The following is a 22,475-nucleotide window of genomic DNA, read 5'->3' on the forward strand; positions in this document are numbered from 1 at the left end:
AGGCTCCCGTTCTCACTTGTGAATCGAGGAGCAATACTGATGGTGATGGAAATGATGCTTCTCTTTCAAGGAAGCCACAAGGATTCAATAAATTACCATCTACGGAACTGCTTCATCAGCCCTAGAGCACTCTGCAGATGTAAAGCATAAATGGGTCTACATATCGGGGACCATCTTACCACTGTGCCTGGGAGAATGTCACATGCAGAGGATGCACTCAAGAAGAATACATTTATAATGTCCTTTTAAGTTACATTTTAAAAGGCATGGTTATTTTTCTAGAGCAGGATATAAACATTAAAAAACATTTTTGTTTGTATCGCAGATCTCTTTGAACATCTGATAAAACCATGAACACTTTCTTCCTCAAAAAAAACAAAAACAAAAAAACCCCAGCAAACATAAACCATTCTAATGCACACATCCCATAACATTTTATTACGATTTCTGGGGGCTCACAGTTTCCTCTGACACTCAGCTTAAGAAAACGCCTGTGCTGGAGATTTTCAGGCTTCAGCTCTCTGAAATTTGGGAGAGAAATAGACTGTGTAGAAAAATGAATGCAGAAATGATGTGTAGCATTCACCTGGGAAGAATTCTAGAGGGAAGGTCCCTGAGATTCTAACGTACTCAGACGAGGCTCTTGAAAAATTAGTTCGTGTCTGATGGTAGAGAGTCTATTTAAATGAACATGTGCTCAAGCTAAAGAACGGGATTTGCCCCATATATGTGGCCACCTTCAGCTCACTGAGGCTTTTGTGCAGTAAGTTGTGGTCGGATATCTGAATCCTCCGGTCTCCACAATGAGCTGCTATCTGGTAACGGCGGCGAGGTCTCGTTACCGCGGGCCGAGGCGCCTTCAGGACGCTCGGATGCTACTCAGAGCTCACTTTATCGGGGATCTGAGAGCCTCCTGCCAAAGGCCCTGGCTGTGTCCACCCGAGTCCATCTCCGGGGACTGGATTTTACCTCAAGCAACACGCTGTCTACGGTTTAGTGCTGTCTTTGAAAAGCAGGATTTCATTTTGGAGACAGGGATTCAGGACCAGGGCCAGATCAGCCGCGGTGGAAACGTAGAAATCCACACCACGATCAAGTCAAATCGAGGGAGACCACATCCAGAAATGAAAAAGGAAAAAGAAAATAGCTGAGCAGGAAACGCAATGTCACGTGTTCTGCATCCAGCTGGGGCCTTGGATGGAAGAGCGTGGAAGGTATGCGCACCAAATGGTGCATAAAGCCAGCCAGGGAGCTTGCTTTTAAGCTCACAGCGCACTCCCTCACGTCCTCAGGTGGTTTATGGCATTTTGGTTATTGGATGTAAGGTCCCCCCCATGAGAGATGCCCGGGTCGCCCGCCTGACCAAGCCCACACTCGCTGGGATTCCAAGAATCAGAGGCCTCCGGGAAGACAGATGGCAGGAGGCCTGCACCTTGGCTCCTGGGCCCCCAGCTAGATCAAGTGGCGCCGCGCAGGCAGCTGGAAGGCACCCACAGAGAGAAACCGAGCACCATGCTCAGAAAGCTCCACTCCATCTTTCACTCCGGGCCGCAGAGGAAGGCGGAGGTGGCCGAGAGCCCTTACTACGACTGTGCCAGCCCCGCGGTGAGGCTGATCCGCAGCAGCTCCATGTACGTGGTCGGGGACCACGGGGAGAAGTTCAGCGAGTCCTTAAAGAAATACAAAAGCGCCAGCAGCATGGACACCAGCCTGTACTACCTGCAGCAGGAGGGGGACCGGGCGTGGATGTACTCGCGCACCCAGGACTGCCTTCAGTACTTACAGGAGCTGCTGGCCTTGCGCAAAAAGTACCTGAGCAGCCTCAGCGACCTGAAGCCCAGCCGCGCCCCGGGCATCTCCTCCACCTCCTCGAAATCCTCCAGGGGAGGAAAGAAGCCCGCCTCCAAAGAAATAAAGGTAAGTGTCGCCGCCGAGAAGTAGAGTTGACGCGAGCGCTCTTCCGAGAGCCTCTGACGCGGGTTGCAGCCCTGGATCACCCACGCGCAGCGTAATTAATCTGCGCCTTTGGGCTGACAGCTCCGTCCACCTCAGACACTCTCCATCGCCGTCTCGCCAGCCTGGGAAGGATGGCTGGTCCCATGCTGAGTTTTCACGCGGAGACCACGGGAAGGAGCAGCTTCTGGCATCCACGTAGCAGCCTGTGGGGAGGACTCGGGCTTGGTGTCAGACAGACGGTTTGCAGGGCACATCTGTCACTTCCTGCCCACCTCCTGGGCGAGAGAATGCCTGTATGACATTTGAGTGACAGCACATGGCTTCCCAGCAAGTTTGTGTTATTTTCCTTATTACAGTCACATCTAAACATCCCAGTGAAAAGGGAACGTTTAGAGGATTTGCTCTGTCTGTTCCGTGAGCCCGAGTATTGGGGGGACTCGGGCACAGCCTCAGAGTCTGTGAGTCGAAGGAGATTGAATGACAACTTTGCTGGGCACTGGAGGCGTCCAGCCCAGGCAGACAGAGCAGGAAATGAGTGAAAGAAAGAACTTGCCTTTATCTCATACTTATTACAGGGTTTGTACACATTACCTTTTCTTTTCTTTCTTTTTTTTTTTTTCTTTTTTTTTTTTTTTGCGGTATGCGGGCCTCTCACTGTTGTGGCCTCTCCCGTTGCGGAGCACAGGCTCCGGACGTGCAGGCTCAGCGGCCGTGGCTCACGGGCCCAGCCGCTCCACGGCATGTGGGATCCTCCCAGACCGGGACACGAACCTGTGTCCCTTGCATCAGCAGGTGGACTCTCAACCACTGCGCCACCAGGGAAGCCCCACATTACCTTTTCTTGAAATAATTCCAATAATGAATAATGCCAGAAGGGAAGGGGGGAGAAAGTCCCTCTGTATCGCAGAAGACCAAGCTGAGGCTCAGTGACCTGATTTTGCTAAGATCCCCAACTCACTGTTACTTATTCCTTTGTTTCCTCAATTAAAAAGAAAAAAATGAAGTTTGAGGCTATTTTTAAATTGCCATCAATTGTTCTCCTGATGACTGGGCTCTAAGGTGTTCAGAGCAGGCCTGCGTGGCCCAGCAATGCCCCGCCCCCGCCCCCCCCCCCCCCCCAGAGTGTCCTGCAGGCCTGCAAGTCCCATTTACACTGAGTGACCTACTGGCCTGTTATCAGATCTCTAGGGCTTGGCCTCACCCAACTGGTTTCAACTGTCTGCATTTTATCCCAGGCGGGAGCAGTTTAAATAACCATTTGAACTCCAGAAGTAGGGCAGGGTTGGGGCCGATACAAAGTGTCTCACACTTCGGTTCCAGTACTGTCCTTGTGACCAACCAGCTGTAGATTTGTGGGCCAGCCCCCCCTCCTTCGGGGCCACCTCCGATGACAGAGGGGGTTGCCGTGATTTCTGGACTTCCAGCTTGAGCATCCTGGGATTCTCGGTTCTGGTTAGATTCCCACCAGGCACTACATTTTCCTGCAAGATGGAGTCCTTTCTTGGTAGAACCTAGCGCTCTTCCTCCCAGCTCCATTCCTAGTTCAGCATCTGAAGACAGAGGGAGGGGTCAAAGGTAGAACACCAGCTCTGGCCCTGTAGGGATGGCTGTGAAGAGGGCCCAGGCATGATGCAGGGTAGAGATTTCCTCAGGAGATGTCTCTTACCACGGTGTAACCAGGAGAGAGGTTTTATGTTTGTTTGTTCTTATTTGAAGTATAGTTGATTTACAATAGTGTGTTTGTTTCAGGTATACACTATAGTGATTCGGTATTTTTGCAGATTATATCCCATTATAGATTATCACGAGATAATAGGTATAATTCCCTGTGCTACACAGTAAATCCTTGTTGCATATCCATTTTATGTATCGTAGTCTGTCTCTCCCCTCTTCCCTCTCCCCTTTGGTAACCATAAATTTGTTTTCTGTATCTGTGAGTATGTTTCTGTTTAGCATATACATTCATTTGTATTATTTTTTAGATTCCACATATAAGTGATAGCATATAGTATTTGTCTTTCTTTGTCTGATTTATTTCACTAAGTGTGGTATTCTCTAGGAGAAAAGGGACCCCTCCTACACCATTGGTAGGAATGTAAATTGGTGCAGCCACTGTGGAAAACAGTTTGGAGGTTCCTAAAAAAACTAAAAATAGAACTACCTAATGATCCAACAAGCCAACTCCTGGGCATATATCTGAAAAACACAAAAACACTAATTCGAAAAGATACATGCACACCATTGTTTATAGCAGCATTATTTACAACAGCCAAGACATGGAAGCAACCTAAGTGTCCATCAACAGATGAGTGGATAAAGAAGATATGAGATATATATAATGGAATATTACTCAGCCATAAAAAAGAATGAAATACTGCCATTTGCAACAATGTGGATGGACCTAGAAAATATTATGCTTAGTGAAATAAGTCAGGAAAGAGTTTTAAAATGGCTTTGAAGTTAGTCAGATCAAGGCCTGAATTTTAGGTCTGTATTTAGCAGCTGTGTGCCTTTGTCAGGTTAAGCTTCTCTCTCTGGGCCTCTATTTCTGGAGCATACAAACGGAAATAAGAATATACCTTGTGAGGAGGAAGCAAGATCTGGCCTGTGACAGGACCTGGCACATACTAGGGAGTCCAGTGTTCACTGCTCTGAAATTTATGGTGCAGGAGGTGTACGGAAGCCTGGAGACAAGCTGCTCTCCTTCCCTACTGCTCCCAAAGAAAGAGCTGTCTGCTGGGCGTGCCTGAGAAACGGTGGGTGAGGTCTCCGTGGCTAGCAAGGTGGCCTTCCTGGCTCTCTGTGCATGGCAGGGGCAGGGGATTCGGAGAGGCCCTTCCTTCAGGAATGTCATCACCTTCCTGCATTGGTAGAAAATACTTGCTGATGTTCAGATTTAGGGCAAACTCTGTTCTTTTCCCTTGACCCCCTGTTATGTGCTGAATCTTGTCTCCCCCAAATCCTATATTTAAGTCCTAACACTCAGTCCTCAGAAAGTGACCTTATTTGTTTTTTTAAATAAATTTATTTATTTTTGGCTGCCTTGTATCTTCGTTGATGTGCACGGGCTTTCTCTAGTTGCGGTGAGCGGGGGCTACTCTTCATTGCGGTGCGCAGGCTTCTCATTGTGGTGGTTTCTCTTGTTGCTCAGTACGGGCTCTAGGTGCGTGGGCTTCAGTAGTTGTGGCACACGGGCTCAGTAGTTGTGGCTCAAGGGCTCTAGAGCGCGGGCTCAGTAGTTGTGGCACACGGGCTCAGCAGTTGTGGCTCAAGGGCTCTAGAGCGTGGGCTCAGTAGTTGTGGCACACGGGCTCAGTACTTGTGGCTCAAGGGCTCTAGAGTGCAGGCTCAGCAGTCGTGGTGCACAGGCTTAGTTGCTCCTCAGCATGTGGGATCTTCCTGGACCAGGGCTCCAACCTGTGTCCCTTGCATTGGCAGGTGGATTCCCAACCACTGCGCCACCAGGGAAGCCCTACATAAATTTCTTTTAAAGAAAAATGTGTAACGCTGGACACCTTTCAAATGGTTAAGTGCCAGACAATAATCAGAGTTCTTTAGATCACAGCTTTCTGCGAGCTTTTCCAAATGATCATTTATATAAACCCATAACAATTCATCCAAAAGTCTATTAAGCCCTAATTAATATATTTTTAGAACACTTTTTGAAAGTATATTAGTAGAACACTAGAAAATGAATTCCTTAAGAGGTCATGGAGGCTCTAAAAACACTTCATTTAGGAATCAGGAGGGTGTTTTTTTTTTTTTTTTTTTTTTTTTTGCGGTACGCGGGCCTCTCACTGTTGTGGCCTTTCCCATTGCGGAGCACAGGCTCCAGACACGCAGGCCCAGCGGCCATGGCTCACGGGCCCAGCCGCTCTGCGGCATGTGGGATCTTCCCGGACCGGGGCACGAACCCGTGTCCCCTGCATCGGCAGGCAGACTCTCAACCACTGCGCCACCAGGCAGCCCAGGAGAGTGTTTTTATAAAAGGTTTGACAATGATCTTTTATTTCTTAAAATATAATATCCTCTTAAATAAAATACTCATAAAAATTTAAAATTTACCATTTGAACCATTTTTTCAATGATAATGTCAGCGTACAATTCACTGACATTAAGGACAGTGTTGTATAGCCCACTACATCCATTCCCAGAACGTTTTCATCATCCTAGACAGAAGACAGTGGCTCCCCATTTCCCCTTCTCCCAACTCCTGGAAACCTGTATTCTACTTTCTGTCTCTATGAATTTGCCTATTCTAAGAACCTCATATAATTGGAATCATACAGTATCTGTCGTACTGTGACTGGCTTCTTTCTCTTAGCATAATGTTTTCAAGGTTCATCCATGTTGTAGCCTGTGTCAGAACTTCCTTCCTTTTTATGGTCCATGAGCTTGGGTTTTGATGGGATGTGAGGAGGAAAAGTTTGAGATTATGCTCTGACTTTGCCCGGAGTGCTCATCAGCATTTGGGGTTCTCACTGAGGATAGCTCCCCACGGTTTTAAAGCCAGATGAACAGGTAAACAGCCAGCAACCCTCTGTGAGAACTGGGCCACCTAAGTGGACCTGGGTGGACCACAGTGTCTGTGCTGCCAAAGAGGCAGTTTGGGGTTGGCTGCAGTGCCCCAAGGAACTCTCCCCAGAAGATTTGGGCTGACATTTGCCAAAGCCAGGGTTCCTGGTCACCCACCACAGCCAGAAGAAATTTCATTAATTCACCTGTGAATCATATAGTTCTGAGCAGCTTCGATCCCTGATATGTCTGCCTGGATGAACCAGCTGCAAAATGCACACCCCTCCCAGCACCAACCCCTCTCCCACCCCGCTCCAACTAAAGAATTCACCTGCTACAAGAATGATTTAAACAGAACCAGTGGAATTCTGGAGAATGCCTGCCAAAAGTGATTGATTTTTGTTTCAAGTAGTTTTGTTCTGATAATAGTTAACTTTCAGAACCAATTTTCTATCATTGGCCATTGAATCCTGGTTCATGAAATAAGACCAAGTCAACAGCAAATAGATTTCTTTTCTCCTCTGTGGTAGAAAGATCTGAATCCAATTCATCTAAAAAGATTCCATATATAAATTGCATACGCAATGGGAAGAAGGTTCTGAATCTGTTCCATACCACTGGGATTTATTTTTCAGATCTGTTGGGGGGACTCTCTGCAAACACAGGGATATCAAAGTGCAGGTTTTCTGTGAGCATCAGTTACTGGAGGTCTCTATCACTTGGCCTGTATCTGGTTGGCAGAGTTGAAGGGCAGTGAACATTCAATATGAGCTGCAAAGACTATTCTATTATGCTTGGCAGCGCTCTCCAGAAGATGGCAGACGGTAAAATAATCATCGATAACACAGCATCCAATTCCTGCAGCCCCTCTCAGTCAGACCACAAGACAGGTAATTATATTCCCCAATCTACCTCCCAGACATGTGCCATTTGCTCAGCCTAGAAACAGTACAGTACTTCGGCTTTTTCCTCTCTACCACACCCCGCCCACCTGGCTAACTTCTTGTCTTTTAAGAGAGCAAAGAAAGCAAAGAAAGCACTGCCCCAGGAAGCCATTTCTCATGTCCACAATCTAATGCAGTGGATGTCCCCCCTCTCTGGGTGTGACCCTTATCTCAGCACTCAGCACCCAGCAGTCAGCACACAGCACCATAATTGTCTGTTCATTTGCTGTGCCTGCTACTGGCCGTGAGCTCATTGAGTGGGGCCACCATGTCTTATTTCTCTTTTTATCTCCAACCTCTAGTGCAGCTCCAGGCATATAGTAGATGCTCAATAAACTAATAACCCGAGAAGCTCCAATTTAAGAATGGAACTTTACAAAGTTTGATGAAGACCTGGAAAAGTAATAGGTCTGTGGTTTTCAGTGAGTGGAAAATTATCTTGTTTTTAATGGAGTAGAATATAGTTTGGGGATATTCATATTCATATCATATTCATAATTAAAACATCCCACATGTAATGGATCAGAGTTTACCATCAAAAAGACACTTTTTTAGGTAAACATTTATTTCCGATTATTAAGTTACATTTGCTCATTAAATGAAATTTATAAAACACAGAAAACTGTAAGGAAGAAAATAAAAATGATCTAGAATCCTATCTCCTATCATCCAGAGACAATCACTATAAAATATTTAAGTATATTTTCTTTCAATCATTTATTTCTTGTATAGTTGCAGATATGTTATATTAGGGCTGCCAGGTAAAGTAAAGGATGCCTATTTAAATTTGGATTTCAGATAAACGATAGATTTTTGTAGTATAATTATGTCCATGTAATATTTGGTATCTATTTATACTAAAAATTTATTCACTGTTTATATAAAGTTGAAATTTAACTGCCATTCTATATTTTTATTTGCTAAATTTGGCAACCCTAAAGTGTGTATATGTATAAATTTACTAAATTTGGCTCATACCATATGCTTTTTTTATAATTTATATTGTGGGTTCTTTTCTATCTCATTAACTAGTTTTTGAAAACTGGAAGTATTAATGACAAAAAATTTAACAACTCACATTCTTTAAACAATTGTTAAACATTATAAATAAATTCATCTTACTCTGTCTACAAGGCATTTTTTAGCAGTGATTCCTAAAAGTGTGATTAATGGGCCAAAGGTGAAAGGCTGTTCATTTTTAAAGATTCTTCTACATATTGTTTTCCAGAAATATTTTATAATTTATACTTTTATCAACAGTGAGTTAGAAAGCCCTTCTTATTGCATTTTATCAGCACCAAGTAGTGTCATTAATTTTTAAAGTTTACTGATAATAATAGATTAACTGCATTGTTTTATGTACTTTTTTTGGATTATTGCTTAAGCAAAGAATGACCCTTTTGTTTTATCAAACCAATGTGTACTTCTTGTTTAATGGATTGCCCATTCATGTCTTTATACATTTTTTGGCTCTACTAAATATTTTTATTTATTTATCTGGACTCATATTAAGGATGTGAGTACACTGTCTGCCACATGTCTTAAAAATATTTTCTCAAAGTTATGTATCTTTTTTTTTTTTTTTTGCGGTACGCGGGCCTCTCACTGTTGTGGCCTCTCCCGTTGCAGAGCACAGGCTCCGGACGTGCAGGCCCAGCGGCCATGGCTCACGGGCCTAGCCGCTCCGCGGCATGTGGGATCTTCCCGGACCAGGGCACGAACCTGTGTCCCCTGCATCGGCAGGCGGACTCTCAACCACTGCGCCACCAGGGAAGCCCATCTTTTAATTTTACTTAAGAGTACAATCTTATCATTACAAATACTATTGATTTTTATGTAGTCAAATATGTAGATTGTTGTCTTTGATACTTCTTTGCTTCGTGCTTAGAAAGTCCTTCTATGGCTCAAGGTCAGTTGCATATTTGCCATTTTTCTCCTTTTTTTATAGTTCCATTTAAAAAAACCCAACCCTCTTATCTATTCAGCAATTTATTTTTACATGTAGTGGGATGTGAGAGTCCAACTTGAAATTTTCCCAAATAGAAAAGTTTCAACACCATTTATGGACAAATCCACCCCTTCTCTCATTGGATTGTGATGTTTCACGTATCAGGTGTGAAGATTTTTATACTATGTTTCAAGCATATTAATTCAGTTCTATTAGTTAGGCTTCGAACAGTTTGATAAACGTGAGCAGAAAACCTTCACCCAGTGTTGAACTAAAGTGAAATGGTCACTTAGGTGACATTTAAGGGGAGGAGTTACCAGGTCCTAGCAAAGGAAGCAACAGCCTTCAGATTATAAAGTGGGAGAAAAAAGACTAAGCCTCACACTGTGAGTCTGAAACCTCTAATACCAAAGACAAAAGACGCGCAGCTACGATTCCAAAATGACTGTAATGTTTAGCTACGAGAGGTACTACCCAAGTTTAGTTATACTACAGAGTGTGACAAACATTGTCCTTTCTTTTTATCTCTTTGGGCTGATTTTCTCAGCTCTATTGTCTATATCACTAGTTTTTCCCTTCAGCTCTGACAAGTCTACCGTTAGCGTATCTATTGAAAATTTGGATGTGGGTATGTGTACATATGTATTTAAATTTCAGTGATTATACCTTTTCCCAAGTTATTTGTACCTCAGATTTAAAGTTCTCATTTCTTAAGCTCGTATTCTTTTATCACAAACCCCTATTCAATGATGGGTACACATTTCCTTAGGTGATGTATTATAAAAGGGATAAGATGGGACTTACCTGGTGGTCCAGTGGCTAAGACTCTGCACTCCCAGTACAGGGGGCCCAGGTTCAATCCTTGATCAGGGAACTAGATCCTGCATGCATGCCGCAGCAACTAAGTCCTGGCACAGCCAAAAAAAAAAAAAAAAAAGAGATAAGTATTGCTTTGGACTTGATCTTGAATAGCCATTTCAAGGATGGCAGAAAGAAAGAGGATGTATTAGAGCTTTTAAGGTTTATCCTGAAAAGCTTCTTTTGAGGACATTAAATTGCTTGTGGATACATTTGAGCTGTTTTGCATTTCATTTCACCCAGCTGATTGATCCAAGGGAAAATGATCTCTCCAGTACAGACCAGTCCCACATTTGATCCTGGAAATTTCATCACAATGAACTGCCATTTTGATTTCCAGGTACGATTAGCTCAAGACAGTATTATAAGACTCCATAAAAATAAGGAGTACAGAGTTCTCAAAATTTGCTAAGTTAAATCCAAAAGTATACATTAGCAACATGCAAACTGGTTGTAGAATATAAACATATGATAATGGCATGTATATAGCATACATTCATTCATTCAACAAATTACTCCGTGTCAGGCATTGAAATAGGTGTTCCACATTCATAGATGGAAAGCCAGTCCGCCTGCCCTGACGCAGCCCCTGAAGCTGCAACTCTCAGCATCACTGCCTGAACCACACTGGTGTGTTGGAAGAGAAGCAGGTAGAATTACAACAAGAATGTTGGAAGTTGGGTATATCCGACGACTTGTCTCACGTAGGTAGTGGCTGGCAGTGAGCGTGTATCCAAAGACAGTCTTATCTGTGAGTGCTATTTGCCAAAGCTATTTCATAGACGAGGTTAAGGATCACGGGTCTAGTGCGGGGCTCTGAGGGTATAATACAACGTTGCTGCCCACACAAGGCAGAATACGAGCATAGAAAAGACGTGTGTGGGTCTGTCTGCTACAATGAGTGAAAGCTTCGGAAAGGAGGTGCCACGTGAGTGGCCCTCCGAAGAGGTGGCGGGGAGTGATGCCAGGAGGAGGAGGGGAGGAGGGGGCTAGATGTTTCGTGGTGGTCCTCTTGACGTCGGGTGGCTTTAGAATGTCCCCCTACCCTAACCTCTGACAAAATACTTCTGTTTACAACTGGAAGTTCATTTTGTAGCATCTGGATCTCTTTCAGACAAATACTGACAGATCCCAGAAGAAAGTAAACAGATTGGAGAAGCTCAAGTACCCCAAGGGCAGGTGAAACCAGGCAGGATGGGAGGTGATACGAAATGCAGATAAATAAACTGCCGCGGGGGACTCAAAAATTAAAATGAGAAATACGGTGGAGTTTGGTTTGGAAAGATGCAAGTGTTCTATCTGGGGAAAGTAATCCAAGACCCAGGCCTGTTGTGAGGGGTTGGGACGGGGAGGCTTGGAAAATGATAACCTTAAGGCCACTGAAGGTTAAAGGGGAGTCGGCAACGCAGTACAGATGGCTTTCAGAGAAAGCGCCTTCCCCTGGGGCTGCGGAAGGGCTGCTGGCGAAGGAACATGAGCGCTGCGAAACCCAGGTCTGAGCAGGTGCCACAGGAAGCAGCCTGCATTACACGCAGCCTTTCCAAAGTAGTTCAGTTCTGGGCTAGAAAAAGTCAAGATGGGGGGTGGGGGGGCCGGGGGGGCGCGGGACGAGGCAGTCCACTTTTATTTAGAGTTCTGAGTTCAGAGAGGGAGAACTATTTGGGTCTCACCCAGGGGTGTTGATAACTGACGTCCCATTTTGTGCAACCCCTGCTTGGTAAAGTAGATTTTCTGTGATGTTAGCCTGAGCCCTGAACCCTGAGCCTCAGTTGTGCAGCTCTTACGCTAGTTGTCTTGGCTGGAGACCAAGAGGAGGTCGTAGTAGAGGCCAGAAAGGCCCATGGAAGCTTCGGGAAAGGCAGGAAAAGCCAGAATCAGCCTGAGTTTAAACTAGGACTTGAAAAGGTCCAGGGAGCCTGGACTTGTAGGTTAGCCTTGGTGTCACCAAACCAGGCTTGTTTGCCTGATTCACAGCAAGCCCGAACGCTGAGATGCCGAGATTTGCAGCAAAGAGAGGGTTTATTCACAAGGCAGCCAAACGAGGAGACAGGAGAACAAATTCAAATCCACCTCCTGGAAGGCAAGGGGTCTCAGGTACCTGTGCGACAAAGAAGCAGGGCGGGTCTTCCCTGATGGCGCAGTGGTTGAGAGTCCGTCTGCCGATGCAGGGAACCCGGGTTCGTGCCCCGGTCCGGGAAGATCCCACATGCCGCAGAGCGGCTGGGCCCGTGAGCCATGGCCGCTGAGCCTGCGCGTCCGGAGCCTGTGCTCCGCAACGGGAGAGGCCGCAACAGTGAGAGGCCCCCGTACAACAACAACAAAAAAAAGAAGCAGGGCGGTCTGGGGTGTGGGGAACTAAGGAAAAGGTGGGGTAATTGTTGTTCTGTGCAGGTGTAACTAGCCTACAGGCCTCTGCACGTCCAAAAATGGAGGCACCCAGCACCATCTGAGGGCGGAGTTCTCAGCCCTCTGACGTCAAAACGGCACGGAGCAGACTCGCGCATGCCCGGTTGGAGGGTTGGTAGTCCTTTCCAGGCCTTAACTGGCTCAGCTGCAACTAGACACAGGTGATGCCAAGAAAACAACTCAGGCAAACACCTTGTTTAGGCTCCATGCTCCTTGGAGGACAGGCAAGTCTTGTAGCAACAATGAAAACAACCTTGATGCGGGAAGACAGGTTACAGGTGAAATGGATTTAACTGATGATTACCCACAGTTTCATTGGTACTCAGATAAATCATCACAAAATTCATCTGGAGACATTTAAAAGTATACTTTATAGGGCCTCCCTGGTGGCGCAAGTGGTTGGGAGTCCGCCTGCCGATGCAGGGGATACGGGTTCGTGCCCCGGTCTGGGAGGATCCCATATGCCGCGGAGCGGCTGGGCCCGTGAGCCGTGGCCGCTGGGCCTGCGTGTCCGGAGCCTGTGCTCCGCAGCGGGGGAGGCCACAGCAGTGAGAGGCCCGCATACCGCAAAAAGAAAAAAAAAAAAAAAAAAAAAAGTATACTTTATAAAGTACAATAGATTTGTTAACCAGATCACCTGATGCTTACCGTTCTCTCTGTAAAACGAGCTGAATCTTTACAATTAGAAGCCTATACTAGGGTATTATTGGCAAAGTGCAAAATGATGTATGTGTAAACACTCACTGTAACAGCAAAAGACTTCAAACAACCCGAAGCTCTAACAATAGGGGACTGTAGTTCCTTCCCACAGTGTGTCTGTGTAGTGGAGAACTGTGCAGCTATTCAAGGGGAAGAGGAGGGTCTCTGCTGCTGTGAAGTTATTCTTAGGGTACACCAAGTGAAGAAAGCAATTCACAGGGCGATATTGTACGCTACCTTTTGTTTTCTTGAAGAGTGGGTTAATACACATTTGCTTGTGTTTTTAAAAAGAAATGATGGAGAGAGAAACAAAAAACTTGATGTCTAGTCAAAATGAAGACTAGCAGAGATGAATACCAAACATTACACCCAGGATGCAAACAAAACTGCATGAATACAAGCAGAGGAAATTGCTCTCCCCCCGCAAGCCAGGAGGTGATTTAGGTCACGTTTGGGGACTGGGTGGGAAAGGTAGGTGCATGCCTATGAGTGGGATGCCCTCATACCTATAGCTAGTAAGGGGATGGGGCGGGGGGGGTGGTCCCTTTACCTGGTCTCTATGTGCTGAGCAATGGGAAATACACAGGGATGTAAGGGTCCGGGCCCTGTAATCCAGGCGCTTTGTCCTCTTTCTTCATTGACCTGTGTCCTATCCTCTTGGGTCCTGTCCCTTGTGTCCTTGTCTTCATGGAGACACTCCTGTCTGCTCTTGCAAATTCAGGGCATGAGACTGGTATTTAAGGCTTTCATCCTAAACCAGACCCCGAGGTGGGGAGCGCGGGCCCTCTTGCTCCCTTCCCTATGCCTGGATCCTTAGAGAGCAGAGGGTCTCAACTGCTCTGTATTAGAATCACCTGGTTATCTAAATTAATTGATCTGGGAAAGGGCCAGTGTAGAGATACTTTAAGAGCATCCATTGAGGGTCCAACCTCCAGCTGGGATTGGGCTCCACTGTGAGAACCGCCCAGACAGAGATGAGGGGGGAGTCATAACCATTCATAACCACCATCACCCCCAACTGGGTCCTCAGACTCCTTCAAGGGGTGGTGCTTTCATTTGCAGGGAAGGAAGGCAGAGCTAAGGAAGGAAGGAAAGCAACTGTTTCTTCATTTTCATTTATCTATGTTCCTCCCTCATTCCATGAAGGCCTTGGGTGAAACTGATGATGGTAATTGAGGCAAGTTGGGGAAAGCTCTCTTTGGGGATGAGACTTGGTCACACAGGTACATAGGGGTCGGCCACAAATAATGTCACCAATGTCTCACTCTCCAGCCACACCAGGATCCAAAAGCTCTTTTAACAGAAACAAGCTTTATAACGGTGATAGTGTACTGAATGGTCCAGCAGAGCCCCGGATGTGAGGCCCCACAGAGCAGACTCTTAAGTGCTGGCCAAGGAGCTTATCTGTCAGTGTCTGTGGCTGTGCCCAGGAAGGCAATCACTGCTAAGCACAGCAGAGAGGGTGAGCTGTGCGGGAGTGTTGAGTCCCCAAGCTTGAAATTTTACAAACAAGAAACATGTTTGAATATTTGGAATAACCAACGAAATGTGCAGCTGAAAGGGTCTTTGTCCATTAGTTTTGATGGGCAGAGAGTACAATGGCTGAGGTGGTGATGTATATGCTGGTAATTTATTTTTTTATTTTGTAAATATTATCCTTGGAGGATAATTCTTGAGGAGATTGGGGATATTCACAAGAGGCCACAGTCAAGGGCTTGTGTTAACCTAACTACTGGCAGTGTGCTCGTTGCTGTTTTCTTAGCCTTTACTAGTTAAGACACCAAAGTTGACTCTCTTTTAAGCCTTTTTTTTTTTTTGCGGTACACGGGCCTCTCACTGTTGTGGCCTCTCCCGTTGAGGAGCACAGGCGCCGGACACGCAGGCTCAGTGGCCATGGCTCACGGGCCCAGCCGCTCCGCGGCATGTGGGATCTTCCCGGACCGGGTCACGAACCCGCGTCCCCTGCATCGGCAGGCGGACTCTCAACCACTGCGCCACCAGGGAAGCCCCTCTTTTAAGCCTTTTAATAAATGAAAGCAATTGATCCAGGCTGCTCTGAGCTTCTGGCCAAAGTCTACTTCCTGGGGACACTGAAGAATGAACAGCTTAGATGAAATTATAGGGTGACCCAGATGGAAAAGAATATGGTGCCCATGAGCAAGGTTGAGACTCTTGCATTCAGCCAAACACTGATGGCAGTTGCTACTAGGGACTTAGTGATATCCCTTCCAGGTGGAGATGGGTTTTGAGATGGGAAAACCTACAGACCTTGCATTTCTATTAAATAATATTCAACCTTCCTTTGGGGCTCAGTCCAGAACATGTGGTTTTCTCGATTCTTTGTTTCTCTCTTCCACTTCACAAAAAAATTCTCTAAAATAATATGTGCCATCGTAGAATTAGATTAGGTACTGAGGACCATGGAGCCTGGAGGAGGGAAACAGCCCAGGAGAGGGTGGTCTTCCTGGAGAAAGAGCTGTCTCAGCCACATCTTGATGGTTGTATAGGAGTTGGCCAGATAAGGCATTCAAGGCAGAGGGACAGCAAGAGAAAACACAGGGAGAATAAAAGCATTTGGACCTGCCTCCAGATATGAGCCTTCCTGTTATCTGCCTGCAGGAAGGATGCTGGTGGCCCAGGCTTCTGTGCTCATACAGACTTTCAACCAGCCCCTCAGTTTTTCATTCCAACCCTTGGTGTGCCTGGTGTTGCCACGTCTGGAGCATTTCTGGTTCCAAGGGTCAAGCTGTCTCCCTTCTGAGCTGCTTCATCCACCCGTGGTTCTCTGGGAGGGTGGTCCCTCTGCTCTGTTACATCAATTCCCCTGCTTCAACTGCTTTCCATTTGGCAGGAGCTCTCGGAAATCTCTCTCTCACTGATGACCTCTCTCTTGTTCTCTTTGACACTGGGTTTCAACTTTCCCCCCGCCCACTTTCATTTTAGTGGGCTCTTTGAAGGGGGTGAGATAACTACATGTGAATAGTTTTCCACTTTTAACAGAAAAGGTTCAGTGTATGTTGTGGTTCTCTACATTTTTTTCTCCAAGAATGCTCCTTACAAATATAAAAGGAAAAAATCCTCTATTTAAAAATGTTTCCTGGGAATTCCCTGGTGGTCCAGTGGTTAGGACTCTGTGCTTCCACTGCTGGGGGCACGGGTTCGCTCCCTGGTCCGGGGAACTGAGATCCTGCAAGCCGCGTGGCTTCCTAGTGGTACAAATGTTTCCTAGTGGTACAAAATGCATACATTTTACCAAAATCTTATGTGTATATAAAGATGTCATCCTTTAGTTTCCTAACATGCAAATCTGTAATTAAATCACTTTCATTTTTAATACCATCCCACTTTCAAAGTGCACACAAAAAATAAAAGAACTCTACATTTGGTCCAAATAGCCCAGGTTAACACATATTGTCTTTCTTTTTTCTCCCTGAGTTCTCTTATTTCCTAAATTTTTCAGGGAGCTTTTTATTAGTTCACATGCTGATTCTGTGCCTACATCATGAGTTCTCCATTGAAGTCCACCGTGGTGCTTGAACCTCTGTGATGCCAGTCGCTGGTGACTGACTGTGGGCTGCTGTGAAGAGAATGATGATGATGATGATGATGGTGATGATGGTGATGGAGATGATGGTGATGGTGATGAAAACATCATGAAGAATGAGTCAGGACAGAACCTGGAACCTAGTTAGGCTTTCTGTAGATTTTTTTTTAAACTAAAGATGTACGGAAAAACCTGAACAAACTTTTTGGCCAACCCAATATTATTCCTTACACTGTTCAAACAATCACACCAATTTGTCTTCAATTTATTCCATGATTGAACCGAAATTTGGCCACTTCAGGTACTGAAAACTCTTCTGGAGTATTTTACTTTCAACGTATCTCGTCCCCTCTTACCTGCTGTGAGCATCTCGTCGCCTACCTAAGGAACTGTACAATCTCCTAATTGGGTTTATCAGCAGGCAACAGGCCAAAGAAAATTATTTTGCCTAATGGCCCATAACAGTCCCTGACCAAGACAGAGGCAGATCTACCCACCCTTTCACTCCCCCTCCTGGAGATAATCCGAAATCCATTGACCTACAGCAAGTGTGGATCTGGAGTATCTACCTTCCTTTCAAGGGCACTTATTCAAATTTACCTGCAAATTCATAACTTCACATTGGTTTAGTTTCAGCAACGTGTGGTCCTTTTCCATGTCACTTGTGTGTGGGCGCCCCAAGGCTGGCTCAGGCAGCTCTGCTTTCTCCTCTCCGCCCTTCATCTCTAGCAGAAAGCAACGCCCAAGAAGCACTCGCAGTTCAGCGCGGATGTGGCGGAGGCCATCGCCTTCTTTGACTCCATCATGGCAGAGCTGGATACGGAGAAGCGGCCGCGGGCTGCTGAGGTTGACCCGCAGAACGAAGACGTGGACTTCGATGGTGAGTGCCATCCCGGTGGCAGGAGGTGGGTGGAGTGGGGTCTCTGGAGTGGACTTTCTTTGATTAAATGGAAACTCACATCTGCAAGCCGAAGCCTGGCCCTGAGCTTGCTCTACCCCTTGGGGCCCTGGCTTTTGTCATTGCTGCTGCCACTCCAGGCCACCCCTTAAATCCTCAGGCTGTATTCGGACAAAAACTCCTTCCCTGGGGTCCATTTTCCACAGCAGAGATGGGGTGGAATTTTGTAAGTCTCCAGGAGGGAAAGCAATAGGGCAACAATTAAAGAAAAGGATGAGTTGGAGAGTTGTTAAATGGGTATAGAGTTTCAGTTTTTTTTTAAACAGCTGTTGTGATTTTTGAATTTAATGTAATTTAATTACTTTAATTTTTTACTGAAATATAGTTGATTTACAATGTTGTATTAATTTCTGCTGTACAGCAAAGTGATTCAGTTATACACATGTATACATTCTTTTTATATTCTTTTCTATTTGTTTTATCTCACGTTATTGAATATAGTTCTGTGTGCTATACAGTAGGACCTTGTTTATCCATTCTATAAGTAGTAGTTTTCATCTGCCAACCCCAAACTCCTAATCCATCCCTCCCACACTCCATCCCCCTTGGCAACCACAAGTCTGTTTAGAGTTTCAGTTCTGCAAGATGAAAAAGTTCTGGAGATCTGTCACATAATGATGTGAATATACTCAACACTACTGAACTGTACACTACAAGATGGCAACATGGTAAATTCTATGTTATGTGTCTTTTACCAGAATTGAAAAAAGAAGGAATAGACAAATTATATTTAAAAATTGGGCTTGTGACCCTACCTGAGCTAACTTGGCCCTGGGCAGCCCTGTCTGCTGGACCCGACTCTGACTCTTCACCCACTTTGTCACCCCTCTCCACCCCTCCCCCCAGCACTCCCCCTGTGGCCCTCATGGGCCACCACTCTGCGAGGATGTGTAGACAGGAGAGGGCCAGGGTGCTTGCTCAAGCCCAGTCTGGATTGTTGGAGAGGGAGTGAGATGAAGGCCGAGGGTGGTGTTTTTCTCCTTGCCAAGGTGTATCACTGGCTGTCTCCTGATGGAGAGCAAATAACAGCCACATTCATGAGTTGAACCCACTTTTAAATTCCATTACTCAACTGTCAGTTTCTCTCATCGTCGACTTGCCCCTCATGGTGTATTAATGATGATTTAATTTAGCGGTTACTGGCCCCTGGTTATTGAGGCAACAGCTTTTGGTACCAATACTAAATAATTTTAAATACTAAATATTAAATATTTTATTTCATGCTCAAAGATTACATTCTTGTGGTGTGTTTGTTGTTTTTCTAGCCCTGATGGACATGTATCTGTGAGATTTCGGTTCTCACTGGGTTCTGTGGAGTTTCACGGGAGGGGATTCCCACTCCCCAAGCTCACTGTACCCCGCAGGGTAACTGGTCTGCCCCCCTCTCCCACTGCAGCCCCTGACAAAGAACAGCCCTCTCCTTCAGAGTCGGGCCTGGGAAATCCAGACATTGGTGAAAGGACAATGAAATCTACTGAGGACGCAAGTGTCATCGTCACAGTTATAATTTTTTTAATGGAAATGACTTCATGTTTTTTCTCTGATAGCCACAGTAACGTATGTTCACTGTAAATCAAATGAATCAAACAATACGCCAAAGTATAAAGAAGAAAGTAAAGAATTTGACCTGTAATTCTACCCCCTGGAGTTAATAATCACTGTTAACAGTTTGGTGTGCGTCCTTTCAAAAAGGCTTTAAACACACACAGACTCACTTTATTACTCTTTTTCAACAAAAACAAGATCTCTGTGCTATTTTTCATCCACCCTTTTCACTTAACAATTTACAATACATCATGGGCGTCTTTCCAAGTCAGTAAATGTAGGTCTATGTGCTTGTCTTTAATGGACACACGCTAGTCCATTGTCTCCCCAAACGAAAACTGCAGAGTTGAACCATCCCCTTTGCTTGGCTCTCCAGGCCTTCCTAAGAATTTCCTCTCTTACGTACGTATGTATTGTGGGGTCTTACCTGGATTTGTCCTCTCCGTGGCCTTCTGCTCCCCCACCCCCATGGTGAGTCCTCCTTTCCTGGGGGCCCTGCTTCTCTCTTCCAGTGGCCACCAGCTCCCGGGAGCACAGCCTGCACTCCAACTGGATCCTGCGGGTGCCCCGCCGATGCTCCGAGGACATCGCTGGGCACACGACAGCCGGCCAGTTCCGGAGGAGCACAGAGCGCAGGGCCTTCGGCACCCAGAAGAGGCTCGAAAGGCGCCCCATTTACTTGCCCAAGGCTGTGGAAGGGGCCTTCAGCACGTTGAAATTTAAGCCCAAAGCCTGCAAAAAAGAGTGAGTGCTCAGGTCACATAGCATAACCAAGGGGCTCTCATGTGCACCAGACTCTTGGGTGGCTTCTTAGGTGCCCTGAACCCCCATCTTACATGGAAAAATCATTCTTTTGTGTATGGGGGGAGGGAGGTCTTAGTTTAAAACATTTTTTGATAGTCTTATATTCACATTCTAGCTTGGTTCACCACTGTCCCCACCCCTAACTGCACCTTGAGCTCTGGACCTGCCTCTCCCTTCCTGGCCCACTTAGCCCTCATGCTCTGTCCATCCTCTTTCCCTCTTTCCCCCAAGTGCCACTGACACACTGTGTGCTGCAGATTTTTAATGAGACTTTGGGGTTGAGGAGGGCATAGCACCATGAGGGAAGCAACACTGAACCAATTAGATGGCCCTGCTGGAGAAAGGCATTGCCAGGCTCGGATGGAGAACATCTCGCTGACCGGGCCCGACCTGGCCCTCCTGCCACCATCTCTTGGCCTCTCTCCCTACAGATCCTCCTCTCCCAAGACGAGATGCCACCTCTAACCCCCAAATCCCTGTGACTTACTCCTTCAGAGAAGTATGTGCACTCCTGATCTGGCCACCCTAGGCCATGCTGCAGGGAGCTCACCTCTCATGACAGAAGGGCCTGTCTTGGCTCGTCCACCTGTCTTCCTCTGTTTCTACAAGAGCCATCCAACTCTGATGGGTTCAGGGCTTTTCTAAATGGCATTTTCCTCCCATAAAAATGGACTATGTACTGGACATATTAAAACCAGGACTCAACCCTCATCACCCGTCCTTCCCCTCCAAGGCCACATTGAGGTCCAGCTGAGGTCCACCCACAGCCCCCACGATGATACTGCTTTGTCCTCCACGAGGCCCAGGACTAGGGGAACATCCAATGGGCTCCGTCAGGATGACAAATCAGAGCATCCGTTCTCCGTGTGGCCAGCCAAGCCAGACTTAAACCCTTTGCCTCATTCCTCCCTTCCAGCCTGGTGAGCTCCAGACAGATCCTCTTCAACTTCTCGGGGGACGACACGGACGGGGACGCAGAGCTCTTTGCACTGGAGCCCCTGGCATCCCCGGGGGAGGACCACTATGAGACAGAGAACCCCAGAGGGCAGTGGCTGCTTCGGGAGAGACTCTGGGAACGAACAGTGCCCTGACTGCCTCAGCCCTGCAGCCTGGCTCAGGCTGGGTTCCCCCGAAGGCGTCTGCTTTCACTACAGAAGGAGGTGTCTGGTAGAGTTAAAAATGGAAATTGTCACGAAGTCAGGCCCAGGAGCACACTGCCTGCCGGTGCCCAGCCAGTGCCAAAGATACCCGTGGCCTCCTGGAGGGCCTGCCTTAGGGGCCTTCTGGAGCCTGGCTTTCCCAGCATGGGCGGGTTAGCTAGTCATTACAGCCCTGCTGGTCTTCAAGAGCAGAAAGAATGGAAGGTCCAGGCTCACTCCCGGCCTCCCCTGGCCTGTCCCTGGCTCTCCATGCATCTGTCCAGGTGGCTGCGAGCGTCCTACTTGGTACAGGAAACCAGGAAATTTGCCCATCATGGATCTCTGGGCCAAAGTTTTCAAAGAGGCAACTCCTCTCCCCACAGGGCTCAGAAACGTTATGGTCTCGTATTGAAGTTGCCTTCTTTTGTGCAGTTTGGGAAGCAGCTTTTTTTTCACCCTAACCCTTTTCACAGTGTTCTGGAAACTTCTGCCAGGTTAGGCTGAAGACAAGGCCAGTGTCCTGGCAGTGGGATGGGGGAAGGTGTGTATCTTGCCTGGGCACCCCCAGCCTCCAAAATCCTAATAGATACCCGTACAGCCAGCGTATGAATGCTACGCCCCTCCCTTTCCCCAGTTCGGAGGGCCATCAGAACCTTTTGGAATGGAAAGGATTTCTGATTTCCATAACCGTCTGAATTACATATTTAACATATTCTTTGCCTTTCTCACGTACTTTTTGCGCGTTTGCGTATAGTTTGACCCCTCAAGTTTGAGAACCACTTGTTTGGAGACTACACTGCACTTTGTCCATCCTCACCTATTTCTTCTGGCATTTTCTTGTAAAAAAAAGAAGTCACCTTGCGGGGGGTGGTGCAGGAGTGTTAATGGCGATAAGGGAAGGAGACAGACTAGGAAACAGCAGTAATCGAAATTAAGCCAAGGATGCTTTAGGCTAAGGTCCCTCTGAGAACTGAATAAAGCTTCCCTGCTGCGAGGCCCATGTGATGATGTTCTTATGGTTCAGCTTTTTTGTAGAAAGAAGCTTTTATTTACATGAACCTGACTCTCTGAATCTAAGTATTTGTAATTGCTATGAGAAAAAAAAAGCCTAATAATTATGTGACATGCTTAAATTTTCTTTTTTTCTAGTTTAAATAAA

At 46.4% G+C, this 22,475-nt stretch overlaps 1 protein-coding gene across 1 annotated transcript; it reads left to right on the forward strand.

The window, feature by feature from the left end:
• Positions 1–1,512: 1,512 nt before the first annotated feature.
• Positions 1,513–21,268, forward strand: LOC309792487 (uncharacterized protein C13orf42; the record flags this gene model as incomplete). Its single annotated transcript, XM_082602150.1, has 4 exons — positions 1,513–1,917; positions 17,603–17,750; positions 19,886–20,117; positions 21,094–21,268. 4 exons carry the CDS (start codon positions 1,513–1,515, stop codon positions 21,266–21,268), a joined length of 960 nt encoding a protein of 319 aa, XP_082458276.1.
• Between the last annotated feature and the right edge of the window lie 1,207 nt (positions 21,269–22,475).

This window comes from Mesoplodon mirus (assembly GCF_964341445.2).
Source record: "Mesoplodon mirus genome assembly, chromosome: 17".
NCBI classification, from domain to species: Eukaryota; Metazoa; Chordata; class Mammalia; order Artiodactyla; family Ziphiidae; genus Mesoplodon; species Mesoplodon mirus.